The sequence below is a fragment of the Oreochromis niloticus genome, linkage group LG4 (genome assembly GCF_001858045.2).
Source record: "Oreochromis niloticus isolate F11D_XX linkage group LG4, O_niloticus_UMD_NMBU, whole genome shotgun sequence".
Classification (NCBI taxonomy): domain Eukaryota; kingdom Metazoa; phylum Chordata; class Actinopteri; order Cichliformes; family Cichlidae; genus Oreochromis; species Oreochromis niloticus.
In genome coordinates, this window is record NC_031969.2 from 29,709,974 (window position 1) to 29,733,315 (window position 23,342).

Consider the following 23,342-nt stretch of genomic DNA (forward strand, 5'->3'; position numbering starts at 1 on the left):
TGAACTATCATTCAGTTATGGCGCTGTAGGCTCGAGCATTTGCCTTCTCTCTCCCATAATGAATGTTTTGGCATAATCTCTTTATGCTCTCTTTTACTCTCTTCTCTTTCCCTTCATCCAACCAGTCACAGCAGGTGGTTGTCTCAATCTCAGGTTTTCTTCTCTTAAAAGAGAGTTCTTTATTTTTGCTACTGCAAAATCTTACACATATGGGGTCATCTGACTTGGACCTCTCAATGGTGGTTGAGAGGAACATTTTTAAAGAAAACATCAGACAACTAGCATGACTTATAGTGTAATTAATTCTACAGCCCAATAAGTCTGTGTTTTAGTTATTTTGAGTAAAATTCTAGTACTTGTATGTTATTCTAATAACTAGCAGGTATACACGACTGTACAATGCATCCTTACATACAATAGATGCACTTTGCACCGATGCACTGTCCAGATATTGTCCTCAACTGATGACAGATGAAACTTTAAATTGCAAGTACACAATCTAACGAGCCACATAATTGGAGGCACATCCATCTTTAAAATACAGTTTGTTTTCAGAACTTCTATGCCCATGTTACCCACAATGCACCTAACTCTGTTTAACTCTGCAGCTCCAGCTGACTCAACTAGCATCACGGGTGGTCTTTCACTGATGTGTTATTTATCCATACTTCACAACTGCCTCTGTAGCTACAGATGTCTTTTCATACTTTATTCCCCAACACCTGCGAACAGACTTTCAGTAAATGTCTGTTATTCCACGACATTAGTTCTTGGAGGTATCATTATGTCATATACAGCGTACTACAATCTTAAATTTGGGTATTTTTTAATAGAAGAGTGAATTAACGAAGTGCAGATACACTAAATTGAATCAGTATGTCATTTTTTCCTCATCTCTGAGGCTTTGGTAAATTAAATGATACAAAAAGACAACTCAGCCTTCAAGAAAAACCACTTTTTTTGTACCGAATAAACAATGTATTAAGCTGCTATCAGTGAAGGAAAACACAAAACAAAATTAAATTTATTTTCTATGGGTTTTTAACACTGAGTGGTAAAATGCTGAATCTCAGCTGCCCATAATAAGATAATCTCTTTTTTAATGTATTATGTCAAATGAATTTTTGGCTTGGTTTTGGTTTTATGCTTTATCCGCAGCAGTAGTAGGAGTGAAATAAAGCAACAAAAAAAAAAGAGCAGGGTTGTACAAGTAATACCCTGATCCCAATGGCTTTTAGTCACTAACCTAAAACATTTGATTTGTTAGAGCTGAATGGTCACAGCCCACAGTCTGGAGAGACCTCCAGGGAGACTCTGCTCAGGCCAAAATAAAAGTCGCTTCTCCCGATGTAACTGTCTTAATCATAACAGGAAGAGGGCTGCCTTACTTTCCAGTAACAGCATGAAGATTCGTGAAATAGCAGATGGTGGAGCTATTGAAAATATAGCACTTGAAACAGCTGTAGCCTCTTCAATAAAAGACCACAAGTAGCCTTTGAAGAAGGAGGGAAAAGAGCACAGAGGAGAGCGACGCAGACACTGGATAAAGCTCAGCAGGCTAAAGAGGCTCAAAAAGTAACATATGTATTCTGTCAGACATCCCAGTCAGAGCTAAAGGATTGTGAATTAACCATTTACACTCCCTACACTGTGTTTTGCTTGAGGAAGGATGTGCTTGCTGAACTGCTTGAAATGTACTCTGCAACTCTTGTAGTTTCTCCAGTTGGTCAAGTTGTTTTTGTTATAATGTTAGTGACATAATGAGAGCAATCAAGCTAAGCTAAGCTATTTAAAGGACAATTATGTTTTATTTATAGATGTTGCATCTCCCCTTAAAGTGACTATTGTGGCTGTAATGCAAACTTTGCACTCTTAACCTCTGTTGAGATGCAGGGAAATGAGAACTCTAAATCTGGGACATCCTGCCAGCTGATCTAAGCACTAGCATATTCATCTGCCCACGAGTTTGTTTATGTGCATAGGGCTGACCTTAACTGTCGTCATACTGTCAAACGTTTGTCTTCTTGGGAAAGTCATCACCGAAATGGTGGATTGCCCTAAAACCAGTTATCCTGCTACGGGAGCAGTAAGTCATTCTAGATGCTCAGCCATATTAGTGAAACCAGCGTCAACAGACAAGGAGCAACATCAGATACAACACGAGACCTGGAGGATGAAGACAGAACCATAACAGGTCTATCCTAAGACATGGTGTTGAATTGCACACAGCACTTTTCTGAGTTAGATGTGAGTTAGAGTTACACTTACAATTGCCACAGTTATGTGTTTTCACAAGACTCTGTGTAGTCCCTTAAAAAACTAAGTACACCCCATAATTAGCTTGTAGAAATGTATTAAACAGCAAAAACCTGAAGTATGCATGTTCTATTCTATATCACTTCATCTGCCTCTCACATCATTATTTTGGTCCACTTTTCTTTACAGTGTTGCTTCAGTTTGGTGCAGTCCTTGTCCTGCTGAATGACCCAACTTTAGCTGTCAGACAGATGTCTTCGCACTCGATTCTGAAATGCTTTAGTATACGGAAAACTTCATGGCTGACTCAAAAACTAAAAGGTGCTCAGGTCCTGTGGCTGCAAAACAAGCCCTAATCATCACCATGTTGACAGTTGATATGAGGAGTTTGTCCTGATATGTTAGTTAGTTAGTTTTTCACTACATAGACTCCTATGAAAACTTTCTTCTTCACACATCCGTAGATGACAGAAATGTGAGTCTAAATACAAATACTGGCACAAATGCAGGATAGTTGCTCACTTAGCCGATGGTTTGATTTCCTGTCCATTTTTGAACCATTTGACTGGGACGTCGGGGTCAGCCACTTCCACTGTGAGATGGATCTTCTGGCCCTTGTCCACTGAGTACGCTGGATCCAGCTTCTTCAGGAAAGCTGTAAAGACAAAGGCTTTAAGGGCCAAATAATACCTAAGTGCCAACCACCATCAGGCATATGCTAACACATATTCCACCTGTCGTCCCAGCAATAAAACTGCTCCTCCTTAAAATGCTGGCCTTTATATGCTGCTGGTATTTACAGCCTGCTGCCTGCTATCTCATTCAAAGCACAAACTCTGCTTTTGCCTCGTAACCCCAGTCCCTTACCATCACTCTTTTTGGACTCAGCCTTCATCTTCTTCAGCCTCTTCAGCATACCCCTCAGGTCTGTGATGCCATATTGAAAGGCAATCTTCTCATAGTCACAGGGCTTAGCGTTCTTTAGGATTTCCCATACATCTACTTCTGGTTCCTCCTTCCTCTCCTTCTTCTGCCTGGTGGTGTTTAAGATTGATTGGGAATGAGATAGTAAGTGCAAACCAAGTTTAAGACACATGAAGATGGAAGATGCTTCTCTGAAAATGTAAATTATCTTGCCTTTTCTTGAGCAGTGCGCTGAAGTCTAGCTCTCCAGCATCCTCATCTGCATCTCCACTGGAATTAAAAGAAATTCAATTCTGGGATTTCTATTTATTTCTTTTTATCCTGTGCTATTTACATTATTTGTAAATTAGGTGGCAAAAAAAGACATAAATAATGTATGTATATTTAATAATATATCCTTTTTTATTACATATTACACATAGGAAATTCTAATACACAATAATACTGAAGATGGTCGAACAGTAAACTAATAAATTTGTGCCTGTGGTTAACACTTACCATTTTACCATCCTGCACTGAGAATGATGCAAAAAATAGGGGCAGTGAGAACATAGAGTGAATCATAAGCTCTGATCATGCCCTAAATTTGACTGACAGAAGAATCATAACAGACAAGCATCATGTAATAAAATAAAAGTCTGTTTATATAAGACTCGAGCAGAAAGATCTGTTAGGTCTCTGAAGTACACAAAAACCACAAACAGAGGACCATGTGACATATCACAGATGTCCAGCAGATTTGGAAAAACATTAAAGTTACTTATTGTAAATTCTGTGTTTCAGAATTCCAAATTTTAAAAAGTTATTTAGCTATCAATACAATTTGAGCATGAAAAAAAAGCTATGACTTTGCAAACCACCTAAGTGTTTTTTTTAAAGCACAATCTCTATAGTATGACTAGGCTGTACTTTTGTGTAGTACCAATTTGTACCACAAGACAGTGGAGTGAATCAGTCAGACAAGTCATTAAGATCAAAACTGATATTTACAGAAGCAGCCTGACTAAAGCCTCCGGAGGGAATCGGAAATGTAAAGTGAAACCAGTCTGTTAAATCTGCATTCTTTCGCATGGCCAGCAGGGGGCAACATCTCTGGTTGTAAAAGGAAGGCAGATTGTACAGAACTCCATGTAGCTCTTGGCTCCCTTATTCTATGAACTCTTTTGTATCTTAAGGTCCCTTAATGCCAGACTGTGCTTAACAGTTGTGGTTGACAAGATGTGGTTGACAAAAGGGCAACTTTGGGCAATGTTCTCACCTGATTTTACCCTGAACAATTTACCCTGATTGTTCTGAGTTAATGTATGACCATGGCTATGTTAACTGCACTCAATAATTACAGTCAGATTGTGCATGTTCTGGAGTGTGGCTAAGTCATGATCAGTGTTGGTCAAGTTACTTGAAAATAGTAATTAGTTACTAATTACTGATTACTTCTACAAGAAAGTAATCCTGTTACTGTACTGATTACTTAATTTCAAAAGTAATTAGTTACTTATTACTTAGTGCCTTTTTTAAAAACATGATTCTCAACCTGAATACGTAATAAAATAGTAGACCTTTCAGCCCGATTCTATTTTTTCTCTTAGAAAATTGAATTTAAAAAAACTCTCTTTTAAAAACTTGTTTTATGGGCTTTAATCTTTAACTTTATGCACACTGCATTAAGCAAAAATTAAATTATATGCAACAGCCTTTGTTTAACATTTAAACCTATTGTCTGCATATTCCAGCTTATAAAATAAAAGAATGTTTTGTGTTTACACTCACTCTTTCAAACTGATGCAAGTAAAACACAGCAGAAAATAAATAAAATCAAAGATTCAGCAGCACTAAGTCCTGTTGCTCTTAAGTCTATTTTCATCTGTTTAGCAGGTCATGTCAGTGGGGGGATCCGGGGATTTCTCTCTGAATTTCACATTCCCGTGGCGGCGTGTCAGGCGCCACGTTTAATTTTTCGCTGTAGAAAGAAGTTTTCTTACCACACAGAGTGTACAGTGGACGCTAATGTTTTTGTCACTTTTTACAGAATCAAACTCAAAGTAATGTAAGTACTTTCAAGCTTTAAACGCTGCATGGTCGTACTCTCTCCCACATTCCATATTATCCATTGTTGATCTAAACACGTCTGTTGCTGCCACGGATGTCGCACGCTCGCACATCAGTGTCATGAGACACGCAGTAAGGCAGCGTGCTTACAGGAAAGTAACAGTAATCAAATTACTTTTTTGCAATAGTAATCCCTTACTTTACTCACTACTTGACAAAAGTAATCTGATTATCTTTGGTCATGATGTGGTTAAAGACAGTATATGTAAGAATGAGACATAAGCATAGTGAAAGGAAGAAGATACTCAAAAAGCGACAGTCACATGCAAAATATTTTGTTGAATACAAGTAGGGGGAATTATGCATCTGTAACCACGCATAAAACCCTTTATTACCCTTCAGATGCACATTTGCAAGTATAAAGTGATGGTGAATATGTCATGTGCTGTGGCATAATCAGTCGCTGTCTCGTGCTCAACAAGGTGACAAGCACTGTGTGTGGCACACACCAATAAATGTCTACAGGATCGAGTGCTGCTTGTTTTCCACCGTGAATGGTTTTGGCAGCTCCTTTACAGCGTGGAGTGTGTTTTCCTGGCATTGTTGAGGCTCATTGAACCCCTCAGAGAGCAAGATAAATGCCAGTAAATTCAGAACCATTCTGAGTGATAATGCTCGTCCTATGGATGAACAGTTCATCCAAGGATAACATCCATCCGTGTTATCCTTGCCATCCTAATGGTGGTAAATTCTCGCTGGGTGGTAATGTCGTCGATCACCAGGCACACATGACCACCGAATGATAAAAACGATGAGAGTGAAAGCGATGTCTGCGGTGCTGTGGTCACAGCAAATGCAGAATCTCAATCTGCTTGAGCACTTCAGAGAGCTTCTCTCTACACAAAAGTTATGTGAAAAACTAGACTGAGAGTTTAGACGAAAACAGAGGTGAAGACCTCTGCTTCAGTATTTGAGCATGTGGAATAAGAGCAAAGAACGATTAATGAGACCTGTTAATGTATAAAATGCATATTATTGTGCGGTATGGCAAACAGTGATTCATACTATAAATTCAAATTATGAATGAAAAAGTAGTGCTGAGCATTAATAGACTGTATAAAAAAGATAAAAGACTGAAGCCACAGTGAAGCTTCATTATCGTGCATTCTTTTTGATGGCAGCTGAAGGGAACTTCTCTGGTTTCAAACACAACATGTAATGTAGAAAAACCTATGAGAAAATGAGCCTATTCAGATGTAGTTCAGTGAATATTTTCCTGTTTAGTTAATCTCAATTGCTGGTTAAAGTATTGTCTATTAAAGGGCGATGCTCATTTTGCAAAAAGGACATAATTTATAGTCAAAAAGATATAGTGGTGCTATTCTATGCATTTAGTGTGTTCGGTTTAAAAAGGACCATTAGCTTGTTTGGTTAATTTGTACTAAAATATATTCTGAGAAGATGCTTGCTCGGTTTTTCTGGTAAGTAGATTTTGTTTTAAACTTGTTCTAAAATAAAGAAAGATAACAGATGCACTGTAACAACCAACGTGCCTACGTGCTACCGCTAAGCTCTAAAACTGTAGCCCACAAACCAGAGCGATGGTCGCTAGAACCATCTTTTATTTACAGTATATTTATAAAAACACATTATGTGTAGACATTTCACCTCCACAGCTAGTAACAACAGTATTTTATTTTTCCTTGATTTAGCGTGCAGTAATGAGATTCGTTATCACAACCTATCGCGGCCCACTAAGAAATAAATCAAAATAAAATCCAATGTCAGAGGAATTCTTTGAATTTAGATGTGTGGTGCATCTTTACACGTTGGCTGAATCTGTTATTTTGACCTTCATCTCTGTGCAGTAGTGCCATGGCATACTATCTAACAAATGCAGATATGCCCGTACGCATTTCACTGATAAGAATAAACATAGTGGTATAATGAGAATTCTACCTAGAAATGCTTTAAAATGCTGGTGAAACACTGCTGTGTAAACATACAGTGTGTATTTTCTGTTTCCCTTTGAAGCCCTCTCAGCTGGCCGACCAGTCAGTGAAGACACAACACAAAGAAAAAATAGCCTGATGTGCCTGGGGCACACAACGAGGAGCTTGTGCTAATTCAGGCAGACACAAAAATCTGGTGTTAATAAAACTCCAGAAATTAAGAGAACAGGATTGTGTATCTTAATGCATGCAGACCTTGTGTTAATGAGAGAAGCACAAACGATCCTCCTATGGGAAACAGGATCCTCTATTCTTATTTTACAGAAGCTGCAAGACTTCAACATAACAAGTTGTTTAACGCACTCATACGCTGTTTTCTTCCAGCAACATATTTGAGTTTTAACCAACTTTTCACTTTTCATTTATCTCACTAACCTTCTCTCTCCTTCACCCTCTCGTTCCCTCCTATCAGCACTCTGCAAATAAGCACACCGACATCCTGTCTAAACCACAATATGATGCTGTCTTTTTGCATGTTGCCTTTTTCATCTTACCTGCCCGTTTTTGCTCATGCTCTAATGAGGGAGGGAAATTATATTTTTGATCACAGATTACAAAAAGGGCGACTCAAGGTATCGGTGCAAAGGTGTCAGCTGATTTACCAGCACAAGGCACGTGTACATATGTACAATTTACAGGCTGAGAACAGCTGAAATCTCATTTTTTTAAAAATAAAGAAAACTACACATTCGCACATTAGCATAGACCAACTTCACACAGGCCAGAAGCAGAGACGGAAATAGACAGCGAGAGAAACAGTTACACACACACACAAAAAGAAATACTCCCTTCTGAGACTGTTACTGAGACATGTGACGAAATACATAAGATCCTAAACCACGAGGGAGTCCAGGTGAAGCAAAACACCAAGGCAGCAGATGCACTGAGACGTGACAGAAAGAGAGAGATGGCAGACTGAGTGACTCGTACAAAGTCGACTACAACTGAGGGATAGACAGGCACACGGGCAGAGACGCTGGTTGAGACTGACAGATGCCCAGAGGCAGCGATCTACAGAGGAGCATATGCGAGACAGTGTGATGGGTGACATGTAGAGTAGACCCACGCCGACACTGACACTCACGATCGCTTAAATGCCTCCAAGATGTTGTCCTGCTGGTCCTCTTGTGCAGCTGAAACCAGACAGAAGGAGAAAGGCTGGTGAGAGCTCAGCTAGGTTAATTCATTACTCAGCGGGCTTGAGCAGCAAAGGAATAATGGACTGATGACCTCGCTAGGCCACTAAATGATAGGACCTAATGTGTATCGCACTCACTGAGTTATTGCCTGACAAAGCTAGTTACATAGTAATGGTGGATACGCCGAATGGAAGATGACAATAATGTGATTAAGTGTCTGTCTCCAGACCTACCCTGCACAGAGACTTCGAATGTGCAGCTGTCGCACTTGTCTTTGGAGGTGACCTCGCAGCGGTAGCCACCTGCGTCTCCATCCACTACTTTGATGATGCTCATCTCGTAAGTGTAGATCTGACAGAGAGAGAGAGGGGATGATATGCTAGGAACACACACAATTAAATAAACACCCAAATGCAAAAGCTCAAATGTACACGCATGTATATAAGCCGGCCGTGCTGACCAACACGTGCTCGGAGTTTGGATAAAGGGTGACACTGACACCTTGAAATGTTGCTCAGTTAGCTAGTCACTCATTGGACTTTGATTACGTGTTTATCTTTTCCTCCATTTTCTACACAAAGATGTCTGGGAAGAAGTAACATTAAATGGTAAGAAATCAAAGGGCTAAAACCAGATTATTTCTACCAGCTTGTATGCTGTTGATTTTTGTGTGTTTTACAAATATTGACTGAAAGAAACAAAACTTTGTGGGTGTGATCTGGAAAGCGTAAAATCTATTAATTGCAAGTTTTATTTTCAGTTGTTCATTACTGCAATGTGGTATTAATGTTGGCAGGATTTTGCACAGGCATGCCTTCATGCCTTTATTTACAGTAGTATAATCCAACAGATTCAACATGTTTTAAACGAGAAGCTTTTTGTGCCGTGGTGGAATAAATGTGGTTTCATGGGATTCAAAAAGTGAATAAATATTGAAGCGCATTACTATTTGCTACCACTCGGTTGATCAGTATAAACAGCTGAGCTGTATTCAGTTACAAAGTTTGGATCTTTCATTAAAACCGTCAGTTTTACACAAAGTTTTATCCCATTTTTTTTAAGACCACCAAGAGTCTGAGACAAAGCAATGAGCAGGCTGACATGCATGCAGTCAGGATATTTAAAAACTGATATTTAGCCATTAGCACTTTCACATTTTATGCCTGAAACTTACAATGCAGGTCACTAAGGAAAAACATGTATTCGCCAACCTGTTGGCAACTGCATGCTGAAGGGTGTTGGCTGTAGCTACATTGAAAAAAGGGCGTTTCACCAAAAACCTCCTTGTCATTGTTTTGGTTTGTAGCAGATTGCTGTCAACCATAGTTTTCACAGAACAGTGACTGCTCTGCAAACAACTGCAAACTAACCACTGAGTGATAGTGAATTTTGCAAAAATGCAATACATACTGTAAAAGGAGATCTTTGACTGTCAAAATAAAAGTTGTGCCTTACCACTGAAACCAACATGTTTCAAAAGGTGCAACTTTAACTTCTCTGTTTCCATTTTGCATCTGACGCTTCAGTTTCACAACCACTTAGTGAATAGTTGGTAACTGTTTGTGCCTCAAGTCTTGGGACTCATCTGCACAATCCAGTCCAGTCTTGGGGACAGCGGGCGCTGCCCACACACACACTCACACACTCTCTCTTTCCCACACACTATAAGAAGATTGTTCATTTATATATATATATATATATATGTATGTATTTTTCTCATTTTTGTGTTCCAGGTAGTGTATGTATGTTTTTTGTTGTTTTGTTTTTGTCTCTTACAGGTGCAGCAGTTGGAGATACATTTTGCATTTCTGTTTGTAGTCTATCCTTTTATTCCCCCCCGTCTGCCCGACCTCCTCTTTTTAATTTTTTTAATATACATGTTTTCAATCCCAGTTGTGTATGAAATGAAACACACAGCCACGCAGTATGTCATTAGAAACATTTGTGAAAGTATGCGTTGTCTGTTTAGCTTACTGAACTGCCACCATTGCAAGAAGTTGGATCCAGACATTTCTTCCCTCCTACATATTCCCTGAGAGCTGTAAGTGGTATTATTGCAAAGTGGAAGCATTTAGGAACCACAGCAACTCAGCCATTAAATGGCAGACTGTGTAAAGTTACTGAGCAGGGTCACCAAATGATGAGTCACATAGTACGTAACAGTCAACACGGCTCTGCTGACTCAATAATAATAGCCAAGTTCCAAATCTCCTCTGGCATTAATATCAGTACCAAAACTGTGCGATGGAAGTCTCATGGCATGAGTTTCCATGGTGTAACGTTTACGTAGCCCAATATTTCTGTCCATAGTGCTGCACGAAATATCATAACATACTCAGATATTTTGGTCTACAACAAAGTGGTCAGCCAGCCAACTGAAAGATTTGCTATAATATTCATGAGGCTATGGTCCTGTTGATATTACTGTCTCTTTATTAATGCATTCACAAAGGTTATATTTAAAACAGAGAGAATAAATGTGTACCTTGGTGTTTCTGTCATAAGACTCTTTAAACTGAAGGTGCTTTCCAGCTTTGCTACCCAGGTCAAGCCACTTCCCCTTCAGCCATTTCATGACCGGTCTCTTTATCAGGTTTGAGGAGTCCACTTTAGCCACAAACGTGATGTCCTTGCCTGCCAAGCACAAAGATTAAATGCAGTAATTAATTAAACTGTGTGTGTAACAACTGGAATTTAGCACTAAGTGGCCATTCCTCTCATTTCAGATATAACTCAGTTTTTATGGCCACTCATTTTTGCCAGACCTTTTGTTGCTGTAACACTCTCCGGCCTCAGCACAAACAGACCAGTCAGCTCAGACAGCTGAGGACCCTCCCCTGGAAGATGATCTGTGATGGGAGTGGAATGGAGAGAGTAACTAAAGTATGAATTAAAACAAGAAAATGTTATCTGGGCACAGCACATAGATTTTAGATAAATAAAGGCAACCAGGCGACCAAGCAAACCCCCAAATCATCTTCTTAAGTGCCTATTTGAAAGTCATTTGGGAACATTCAGAAATTTAGTTCAAGGACACAAAGCCTCAACCCACTAAATTCTGTCTTTGCACGGTTATTTAGTGCTGAAACTGAGCAACAGTCTCTCCACAAGGCAGCTTGTTTGCATTATGCCTTTGTTGTTACACTGCATAAGCCATTTGGGACCCTCTGACAAATGACAGGCGACCAAGGAGCAGGCTGGCCCACAGGGAATATAGAAACTCCTCAGATCACCCCTGAAGACATCATATTACTATTGACTCTCTGCAATCATCTGCCACCCCGACAGAACATAAGCTGAAGCTGTACAGTCTTATCGTGGCAATAAAAAATGAGCTGCTCTTTTATCTACTCACTTGTTTCTTTTGCAAGTAAATTGATGTAACCTTTGTAAGGTGTTTGCTTGTCAGTTGATATGCTTTATAGAAACGCTAACATATTCATTTCTCTTACCATCAGGAGGCAACTCTGCATCGGAAGGGGAAAAAGAGAAAGTGAGGAACACATCAGTCTGTACAGTATTTGTGTTGTCCCATTAAACACAAGCGTTAATTGGCCCAGTGATCACCTTGACTTCAGGTGACAGCACTCACACATTAAATCAGCGTGCTCTCACACTTCAAAAGAACATGGATTTCTTTCTCAGAGTCTAATTAACATTTTTTCCTTTTTTTTTTTAAAGAAAAGTGCAACTGTTAATGAGTTATTTTTTCAACAACTATTCAAATCAAAAATCAAATCACCTTTATTGTCACGTCACATGTGCAGGTACACTGGTACAGTACATGCGAGTGAAATTCTTGTGTGCAAGCTTCACAAGCAACAGAGTTGTGCAAAATACAATAACGTGCAACAAGCAAAATATAAAAATGGTTAATCTAAAAAGTAATAAATATATGTACCATATATAAAGGTATATACATTACTGAATGTGTGTACTAAATATGTTTTTCTACGTGTGTGTGTGTGTGTGTGTGTGTGTGTGAGTGTGTATATACATGTTTTACAAATGAAATAGAGTAAACAATAAAATAAGATATATAAAATATACAGAGGTTGGTATGTGCAAAACAGTGGCATTAATGTACAGTATGGAGTGCATAATGTTGAAGTTCCAGTAGTGAGGGTGAGGTGTCTATGACGTGTTCAGCAGTCTGATGGCCTGGTGGAAAAAGCTGTCTCTCAGTCTGCTGGTACGGGACCGGATGCTGCAGAACCTCCTTCCTGATGGAAGTAGTCTGAAGAGTTTATGGCTGGGGTGACTGGAGTCCTTGATGATCCTCCCCGCTTTCCTCAGGCACCGCTTCCTGTAGATGTCTTGGAGGGAGGGAAGCTCACCTCCAATTATCCGTTCAGCACACCGCACTACTCTCTGGAGAGCTTTGCGGTTGTAAGCGGTGGTGTTGCCGTACCAGGTGGTGATGCATCCAGTGAGGATGCTCTCAATGGCACAGCGATAGAAGGTCCTGAGGATGTGGGGGCTCATGCCGAATCTTTTCAGTCTCCTGAGAAAGAAGAGGCGCTGCTGCGCCTTCTTCACTGTCTTGTTTATGTGTACTGACCACGTAAGATCCTCAGCCAGATGTACACCAAGGAAGCGGAAGCTGCTCACTCTCTCCACAGCGGCGCCGTTGATGGTGATGGGGGTGTGTACTCCTCTGCACCTCCGGAAGTCCACTATCAGCTCCTTTGTCTTTGCGACGTTGAGGGTGAGATGGTTGTCTTGACACCAGTGGGTCAGGGCGCTGACCTCCTCCCTGTAGGCTGTCTCATCACCGTTGGTGATAAGACCCACCACTGTAGTGTCGTCCGCAAACTTCACAATGATGTTGGAGTTGTTAGTGGCCGTGCAGTCGTAGGTGTAGAGTGAGTACAGGAGAGGGCTCAGTACACACCCCTGTGGAGCACCAGTGTTCAGTGTGATGGGGGATGAGGTGGTGCTGCCCAGTCTGACCACTTGGCGTCTGTCAGACAGGAAGTTAAGGATCCAGCTGCAGAGGGAGCTGCTCAGTCCTAGATCCTGCAGTTTCCTGTCCAGCTTCGAGGGAACGATGGTGTTGAATGCTGAGCTGTAATCTACAAACAGCATTCTAAAATCACTTCAACTGTTCTGAGGTACAGTACACAATCTACATAAACTGCCTTCAAGTTCTGAGTCAGACATCCTACAGATTTAACAAGAAAATAAGGTTCATTCACAAGCAATAAGCCAAAGGCACATCGAATCACCAATCAGATTGAGTGAGCAGGACCCTGACTGGACATCCATTGGACGAGACCAGTTGCTGAGAGAATGGATCCAGGGTCACAAGTCAGTTAAGGTCATGCGCCTCCATAAATTCAGAGAGCCATACTGTCGGCGCCTCTTCCTCTCTCTGCTTTTATGGGCTCAGTTAATTTGATCTTTTAATCAAAAAGTACCCCTGAGGACAGATCCAAGTTCAGATGTTCAGCGTGATTTAAAAGGTTTCCGTTGGAATGCTAAGTGGGTAAAACTGATTCTGGGATAGGACTCAGGGGACACTTTTGAATGTTTACACTCTTACGCTGTTGCACTGGATACTGGCTGTGTTTGGGATGGGGCTTCTAAATGAAATTGACTCCAGACACTGTCGTACTTTGGCACTGGGAGTTTTAAATTATGCCAAGCAACACTATTTAACCATGCATTACTTTTAGACTCTAAAATACAACTTATAGATTTTTTTTTAACTGTTTGTAAAGGATTATGTATGGGGTTCTTATTTCCTCATAATTTCCTAATCTTTTCTGTAGAGTTTAATAAACTACAACTGCAACATTCTCCCCTTAAAACCTTGGTCTTAGCATTCATGGATATTATTTTGACATATACAGCCCACCTCAGACCAAGTGCCCCTGGTGATAGCAGCAGTATTCCCCAAAGATAGCTGATAACTGAAGATCACAACACCAACAATGCCAACATTTTGACCTAACCTCCAACCTCAAAACAACAACCTCCATCCCAATTAGACTCAAGAAGAAGACCTGATCCTTGAAGTCCTAGTCGAACCACTCAAAAGACCCAGTGGATCTGGTGTTAGCTTCCCATCATTTGAAACTTCAGGACACCCTGGAGGTGTTGTGGTTTATCCCCCCAATAAGTCAGAGCTATTTAGGTTGTAGGAGGAGGGCCGACATCTTATAAGCAGATATTTTTAATGTTGTGGTTGATAAACATGACTATGTAATTTGGTTCTTTAAGAAGAACGTTGCCAATGATTTTAAACCCTCAAAAGTGAGGAGAAGCCTTATTGATAGTGATTTTCTCGTACCAAGAGAAAATATCAGATTGAATTATTTTAGAGCCACTATTTATTTCCTGTTTCTTACTGACACATCCAGGTTGGATTCCTTGAGCCATGCTCATAATTCTTCCCTAATCCTACATGTCTATTGTTCATACAGACCTCAAAGGGGTCTAATTTTGATCATTTGCAGTTATATATTTTTATGCTTTGACTCTATTTTAGTAGTTTTTTGGGGGGTTTTTTGAGTCACTGTTCAGAATAAGCATTATTTACAGTGGGAGAAATAATTATTGTGCATGTACAGGCTTGTCTTAAGTTTGCCAGTGAACATTTAAATGATTCAGAGAAGGTATGGGAGGAAGTGCTGCGATCAGATGAAACCAAAATTGAGCTTGCTGCATCAACTCGTCATGTTGTGAGGAAGAAAAAGGCTCAGTATAACCCAAAGAACACCATCCCCGTAGTCAAGCACGGAGGTGGAAACATGGTTTGGTGGGGGGTGTTTTTGCTAAGGCTAAAAGACGACTAGATGGATGAATTTTGGATGAGAACTTTCTTTCCTCCCAGAACACTGAAAATCCATTGTGTATGGTTTTTACTGCAAGGCAGTGAGCTAAAAAGAAGGTAACAAAGGAGTGGCTAAAAACAAAGCACATTAGCTCTCCAGCCCACAGTCCTTTAGAAAATCTGCAGAGGGAGCTGAGGTTTTGAGTTTCCAAGTGGCAGTCAGGAAACCTAAAGGAAGCAGTTACTGTAAAGAGGAGTAAGTCAAAATCCCTCCTGAGATGAAACCCTGTGAGAAGACAAAAGATTTCTCCACAAAGTACTAAGTGATGTTTTTGGGGGGATCAAAATACTTATTTCACTTTAATTTCTTTGGAAGTGAGCAAATTTAAAAATTCAGCAGGAAATAATTATTCCCTCCACTGTGTCTTATACTGGGCCTTGGTCTTTCCCCTCAGTTCATTTACTGTATGTCCTTAAGCTGCTCTTATTTCTGATTGACCTCATAAATTACAGGTATATACGGCAGGTGGGTGGGGCTTCTTTTGACACAGTGGGCACCGTGTGTCTGAGATACCCACATTAGGTATATCTAATGTGCATGTTAAACTTAAGCATCCATTACTGTAACAATATATACATATATTAAAGAGGGTAAAAAGATATAGTACTAGATTCCCTTTAATAATAGTTTCGTGTCAGATCATAAAAGATAAGTGAAACCCATTTAAATGAATATTCTGACCAACTTAATTCACTGGTTATTGAAAACTTCATTCACTGTGTTAATTTAATTACTGAAATGCCTAGTATGCAGTTTGCAGTGTAATTTCAGGTGGGCACTGACACTGACTAAAGAATCAACAGATACTTGGTTTCCAAATTTGACACTTGGAGGAAAAGATAAGAGAGCAGTTGGGATTTGTGGATCTATAAAGTCAAGTACTACACATGGGATACTACTATAATCCTGATTGTACAGTACACGGTTATTATTATATATTAAGTGTATGAAAATATCATGAAACTAGATGACCTCATTATGTAAAGACATGTACAACAGAAAAATCATTATGGCTGTAAACAGTAATCAGTGCAGTATAACACTCTTCAGCACTAGTAATAATTAGGCTATGTCACACACACAGATGACATATATCCAGCAGAAATACAGGCAGGATATATCACTTATTACAAATCAGATCTCATCATTTCACTTTTAAAACAAACGTTTGCTTGGATGCTTTGGTGGAAGCAATCTAACCACAGTACTCTGAATCCTTTTGAAAGACTTTTTTCACAAGACATTGTCAGAAGCTTCTCTGTTATCTGCTATATTTGTATTTATTTACTCATTTTACCATCAACATGTTTCATCTGACAGTCTATCAGTTGAATTTGCCGTGACTTGAATTGCTTTTAAGCTGTGCCTTTGCATTGATTTCCTCCTTTTGATTTAGGTTCCTTTATCTGTCTGCTGTGGGGCACTTTGTCACTTTTGTTTTCTCCATAAATAAAGTTATTCTCGTCATGATTAGCGTCGTTATTATAGTCAGTGTCCAGAAATCACCGTGGCTATATGTCTGCAACAAAACTGCATCTTCATAACGTCTCCGTCTGCTGAGTGAAAATCCTGAAACTTTAACTGAGATGGCCAACACCAGAGCAATCCCAGGCTTCAGTGAGGAAGCGTTTTTCATCTGATACCCATGTCCACTAACACAAAAAGTGGCTGACACAAAGCAAGCACAAACACGGAAAGCACAAGCAAGCTGGCATGTATTGTGTGGAGTCTTTTGCTTACCATCCCTAGGCTCATTGTTGGCTAAATGAAAAGAAACAGTTGGTACATGGAAATTAGTCTTCACAGCACAGCACAGGTCTCATCAGACTGCAGAGGGGTGTGTGTGTGTGTGTGTGTGTGTGTGTGTGTGTGTGTGTGTGTGTGTGTGTGTGTGTGTGTGTGTGTGTGTGTGTATAAAGAATGAAAATGCTTCAACAAAGATCGGATTAAAGACAATGCATAAGCCTATCCACTCAGACAACCACAGTATCTTCAGACAAACACACAAACACACAGATATAACAACAAAGCAAAGCACTTACCTAAATCTGTTAATGAAGAATAAGCACAGGTTTTGTAAATAAACAGGACTAAATAAGTGGTAATGCAGATATAATGTACTATAAGCTTTCCATGCAAATGCATGCTGTACATAAACACAGTATGACAGAAAAGTGCTTGGCTTCATAAACTGCCCGTGCCTCTGTGAGTTATAGTGATAATTGTAGAGATAAATCAATGTGTTTAATTTTACAGATGAGTAAAGACAAAATGAGCGCACACATACGTCAGCACACCTATAAAGCTATTTAGCTGCAGGACAGTGCTTACCCTCTACAGCCGGCTGCATTTCTGCCACAGAAAGTGACATAATAGTGTAAAAGGACACAATCGGAAAATTTTAGTTATCAGGCCCCAAAACATAATAATAACTGCACTGATACCTCATGAACGCCACTGACTCAAGCTGTGATGTTGCAGGCCTTGAGGGACGATTAAAGCGGCATGTAGGTTGTTGGTTGCAAAATCCAGATGTTGTACAGATGCTGACTGAGGCTTCCAGATGTAAACAGTGTGCCAGATTACAAATATAAGTTAAAGACAAACAAACTAAGGATGGCTCAGGAAGTTTCTGTTATTGTGGATCTGTAGGTGTAGCAGTCAAGAGACCCAAATCAGGCTGGACACAAAATTGAGTTGAAAAGTTGGGGGTGCCGTTTCAGATGCCCCTGCGCCGAGAAGGAAAGGCAATTTTCCCTGTAGTAGTAGAAAATATGATTCGAATTTGCAGTACCTCAACAGACTGACTGGCGTCTTCTCATTGGATAATGGGTACTGCCATATTTAAACTTCTCTGCCATGTTAAAATAATGGGAAAAAAACATGAGTTCTCATAAACAAATACACACTGTGGCTTTTACCACCCAAGAGGGTACAATATTTCTGACTTTGGTAACCTTAGATTGTCTGAAAATTGTGTTTCCCAGTTTAGTTGTGGTGTCTAATTCCCCCAGAAATGCTAAATATCTCCATACATGACATGTAAGGGCGGAGTTGTTAACATGCACTATGCATATGTTGTTAAAATCACAGATATAACATCAAGCTTACAGTCTCAAGGTCTGGTGAACTTTCTGCAGCACTTTTGTTTTTTTTATTTTTAAAATTGAAAAAAAAAACCAACAACAACAATAGAGGCTTATCAGATTTGTTTTGTTTTGTTTTTTCACATATAAATTCAGACGGTCCTACACCTGGAGAGAGATCAGATCGGTAGAGTTCCCCTTTAGATTGCAAAACATCACGCCTCCATCAGTGTTTATGTTCTCTCCCAAAGCGGGACTCTCAAATCACAGCCAACGTTTTAGCTCTGCCAACTGCAGCCAACGCTAACATGGTGGGCACAACAGAAAGGATTTGAGAAACAAATTAGCTAAGTTCACTGGCATATGGCATATTAAGCAAAAGGTCATGGAGTTAAGAACAGACTAAAGCTGTGCCAGCCATTTGCTTTGAGTGTCGCTTTTGCTTTTTCAATCATGTTTGCTTGGAATTGTCTGATTTGGGTTCTAACTGTATATTGGCCAATGTACCCCTTCAAAGACTGTGACTAAGCATAAATGAGCTCTAGTATGAGTAGAAATCGCTGCTCTACCTCATCATTGCACCTGCACGCACACATTTAATCACTCCCGGTGAGCTGCAGAAGGTTTATGTAATAATTCATCTTGACTGCACACACTCACACATACACGGGCAGAGAACCACGTGTCCAACTTTCTTGCTCATGCCCTCTATTACAGTTGGCCCATAATAAGAACTGACATTCAATCCAGAGAGGTGAACTCAAAGGGTGAACATATTACACAAATAGACTGTTCACATAAATGTGCAACAAAGTGTACTTCACTCTCTGGGAACCTATTATTTAAGACTTTTTATGAGCTACAATTAAAGAAAATTTACATAAACATAAATAAAGACCATCTTGAGAAGGAATCATAAACATAGACTGTATAAAATATTGCTTTTTATACTTTCTGGGTCTGAAAGAGAAGAGAGTGTGGAAGAGCATTAGCCTCCTTGACCAGGACCAGGTGACTCATTTGGTTTAAAAGAGAATTTTAATACAGAAGTCTATAGGAAAGTCAAGGAGCAACCTTGAAAGGTGAAAGTGGCAAAAACTGCAGTTCCTCTAATGGCCACTGGAGGCTGGCTCCAGAGATGAGCAAGTGGCCAAAACAGTTGATATCTGATATCTGAGTGTACACATACAGTTTATGGAAGCAACATTTTCTAACATATCAACCTTAAATTCAAGTACACTAACTCTATATCATAGTGCCGGCCAAAGCTTGACACTGAGGAGTGAAAATGCAAAACCAATGGATGGCATCACAATTCCAGGCCATAGGGGAAAACAATAACTCAGCTTTGTTTTCTGTGACTTCAGTAAACCCTTTCCTGATAACTTTACGGCCTTAAAGCTGCTTTCACATCTTAGTGAATACAACACAATGCCTATTTTGTAAATTACATTTAATTCTATCAAAAAGGCAGATAAAGCCTTGTTTTTCAGTCACACACATCTCTCATCACTTTTGATTGAGGTCTGAGGTTTCATAACGGTAGTTCATAAATCAATGAGTGGCTATGCCTTTTATTTACAGGTAACACACCAGCCACAATCTATGAACATATTATATCTGTAAACACCAGTTAGTTATATGTTTACTATATTTTAAATGCCTCCTAGCCCCCCGACTTCCAGTTAAATTGCTCTAATTCTGAGTTTGAGCTGATTACATATGCACATAGAAGGGTGGGGAGGTCCCAGAACAAAGCTATATATTGCTGAACATACATTTTTTGCAGATAGAAATAATTATCTTCCTTACAGATGTCCCTGATGGAAATAAGAGGAAAAATCAGCGAAAGAAGAAAATAAATCTCAGTTTTCTTTCTCACAAATACAAAGTAGCATCTTACATTATAGAGAAGGCTGGAAAACACTAAAGGGTCAGTGATAGCATAACCTAAACAATAACAACAACAATAATTAGTAATAATAATTCATATTATTGATGTGAACCCATCATCGGGCATTTCAGAAATCGCTAGAGGTGCTGGTTATATTCCAGGTATACTACTCCTGAATTATAAATAAATATTAACTATTTCAGTTTGTAGTTTCGAAAAGGGGAAATTCACAGGAAAATGAGCTTTAGCTGATTTTCAGAATAATTCATTATTACATGTAATAATTAACTGTTAACTGACACTTCAACAGTTTACGGTTCAATATTCCAGTTAAAAGTCATATTGAATGAGAAAATGTTAAAATGTAAATATAAAAGCTTCCTTCCATATAAAAGATGGACGTTAACAGGTTGAGAATCTCCATTCTGTTTTCTTACATTGTTAACCATTAGTAAAACATGTATTATGTCTGTTTTATAGTGGTCATTTTAGTGCACCTTCATCTTCATGAAAACAGTAAAACCTCAACAGATTTTTGGACATTTGGATTAACAAGTGATGTTAATGTGGAAGTTGATTAAAATCATTTCTGTTTTCATGACACGGGTGTAAATGGTTTAGTCCTACTCACAGCCATAGTTTTATTTAGCAGCACAGAGAGCATCAGTTCAGACTTCTGCAGTGGCTCTGCCGAACACATTTACTTTCTAAATTATTCATATCTTTATTATCAGCATTGGTAGTACAGTAGTAGTAGTAGCACTGATGCTATTTAAAACATGAGGAAATAGGCAAGAATTGCCTTTAATTGTATTACAATTTACCTCCAGCAATTAGTACTAAATTTAATGTTTTCCTCTCTGGATATGTCCTCTCTGGAAAAACCAAAAGGGGCGATTTGTCTTCCATGTTTGATTTTGTCACAATCAATTTTTGTATATCAGCTAACCATAGATACACATGTAGAAGCTGCAAGCAAAAAACCAGACATAAAACCTACTTTTTAATTAAATAAATAAACTAATATCAGGATAAATAGTGTGCTGATAAGGTGCCAACTTATCTTTTTCTAACTGATTTAAAATTGGTTGAAGTCCTCGGCTGTTCCCTACACGAATAAGATTTAATTTAGGAATGCTATATTGCTCCAGTAAATTATATAAATGTAGCTAAAAGGCAAATATTCATCTGCATCCATTGCATGTAATCACAGATTTAAATAAAGCCAAAAATATCATATACATAGACCCGCTCGTGTATACACGGTGTGACGCTTACCCGTGAATTAAACACCTTCTTCACTGCTCCAGATTTTAACAAGTGAATACTGAGGAATTCTGAACTGCTTAAGTGCATGTGTGCAAGTGTGTGATCATGCACCTCCACACTCAGCCCCATCACCACAGAAGTTCACTGCTTCTGTGTTTGTTCGGGTTCATCTTTAAACCTTACCCTCCTCCTCTCCTGACATCTCTGAATGAGTGGAAGGAAAGACATTATTTTGATGATGAAGATGAAGGCGATGAAGCTGACAGCGATGATGAAAAGGATGAGAAAGATGAGGATGAGGATGATCTACAGACAGTCTGCGTGACACAGAGACAAACCAACACTGAATGCAGGTTTCTTACCCTTGTTATCTGTAAATGAGAGAAAAAAATGATATTAGAAGCGTTTCTTTAAATATTTGTTTTCAGTGCATGTTCTGCTTCAAGTGGGTGGCTACTGTATGCATTACTCAAAAAATAAATTGGATATCTGGAGCACAGCTAGTGGGCCCAGTTTAGATGTCATGAAGGCTCTTACCAGCAGGGGCTGCTGCATCCTTAACACCCTCGGCTGCTGCAATTAAACAACAATTATGAAAATTAATTTGCACGTCCTCATTATTTCATATCATACAACACTAGGAGCACAGCGTTTGGATAGTAATTCAGAGCTGAGACTCGGTAAAATGTTTAAAGAGCCACATCCTGTAATCCGAATCCTCACGAGACAATAACTAATATAACCGAGGGCTGCTTGTTTATCGCTATATTTATCTAAAATGCAAAACATCATTCTGTTTCTTACATTCAGCTGTACACCATCAACACAGATGCTTTCAGATAAGTTTTGGGAACCACTCTGCAGAGACACACTCTTTTTTTACTAGCAGCGATCAGACACATTCATAAATACACCACACTGCACATGAAATACACTTTAAAATAAACAGTTTCATTTTAACAACATAAACACACATTCACATGTACCCGCACAGGGAAACTACACTCCGGCAACCCTGCTTTGTGAACCTCTTCTTGGTTTCTGTAGGGTTTGCCGCTGGCAAAAGACAGAATATTGGATTTCAGCGAGGGAATACTGCATGATTCAAATGAGCCACAGTTTACAGAAACAGTGAGCTTGAGATAAATATAAGCAATTTTGTCAGAGATCATGAGGAATAATTGGGCTTAAAAAAAGTCTGAAAGGGGCAGCCGCAAGACAAAAATGCTTTTGATAGGATAAGTACATCAAAGTTCCAGGATCGCAGATCTAGGTTACTTTAGAAGCTCTAGGGTGTTTAATGAGATGGCAGATTAGGTATGAATTTCTGTCTGCCAGACAAACTAAAGCACACAGTAGCACAGTAATAATTCAGCTTTGGCAGCATTCACATCTTAACCATCCATTTAAATAATTCTGCAGGTCCGCGTCCTCATTAGGGCCCCTGTTTAAATGTTAAGAAGGTTTCACTGTGGCAGGGAGGTACAGTTGAGACAGCAAAGTTTATTAAAGGGCTGAGCCACAGAAATGAATAAGGACATCATCTTGACAGCTATCATCTCTCCGAACCACCAACGAGAAGCCACAACTGGAATGGCAGAGCGTCCCATGAGCCTACTTAACAGTGGGTCTAAGATATCAAGGCTCAGCCTTGGCACTCTGGTTGTGATCAAGGCTGGCATACCATGTGTGGCAAACTGAAGGGGAGGCAACACTTCTATTTTGGATAAGGTTTGTTTTTCATGTAGCAATCTATTAATGCCTCTCTCAGCACTTCAATCCTTGAGAGGATCTGTGGCACAGCAGGCAGTTAAAACTTTCTTTAGGCTCCTGCTGAACCATCTTTCCCACCTCTCTCCCCCTCTAAATCAGAG

General features: G+C 39.5%; 1 protein-coding gene across 2 annotated transcripts in view; it reads right to left on the reverse strand.

Annotated features, from left to right (window-relative positions):
- mybpc2a (myosin binding protein Ca) overlaps positions 1–23,342 on the reverse strand; it is a 67,772-nt gene that overhangs the window by 27,953 nt on the left and 16,477 nt on the right. The window contains exons 2-11 of one of the 2 annotated variants that reach the window (XM_019357679.2): positions 22,006–22,041; positions 21,831–21,839; positions 21,652–21,672; positions 11,146–11,229; positions 10,866–11,014; positions 8,614–8,731; positions 8,326–8,374; positions 3,394–3,450; positions 3,124–3,290; positions 2,779–2,911 (exon numbers count right to left, since the gene is read on the reverse strand). In XM_019357679.2, coding sequence (XP_019213224.1) covers positions 2,779–2,911; positions 3,124–3,290; positions 3,394–3,450; positions 8,326–8,374; positions 8,614–8,731; positions 10,866–11,014; positions 11,146–11,229; positions 21,652–21,672; positions 21,831–21,839; positions 22,006–22,041 — 823 coding nt within the window. The remainder of the gene's footprint in view (positions 1–2,778; positions 2,912–3,123; positions 3,291–3,393; positions 3,451–8,325; positions 8,375–8,613; positions 8,732–10,865; positions 11,015–11,145; positions 11,230–21,651; positions 21,673–21,830; positions 21,840–22,005; positions 22,042–23,342) is intronic. The other variant, XM_005469002.4, reaches the window with a different exon arrangement.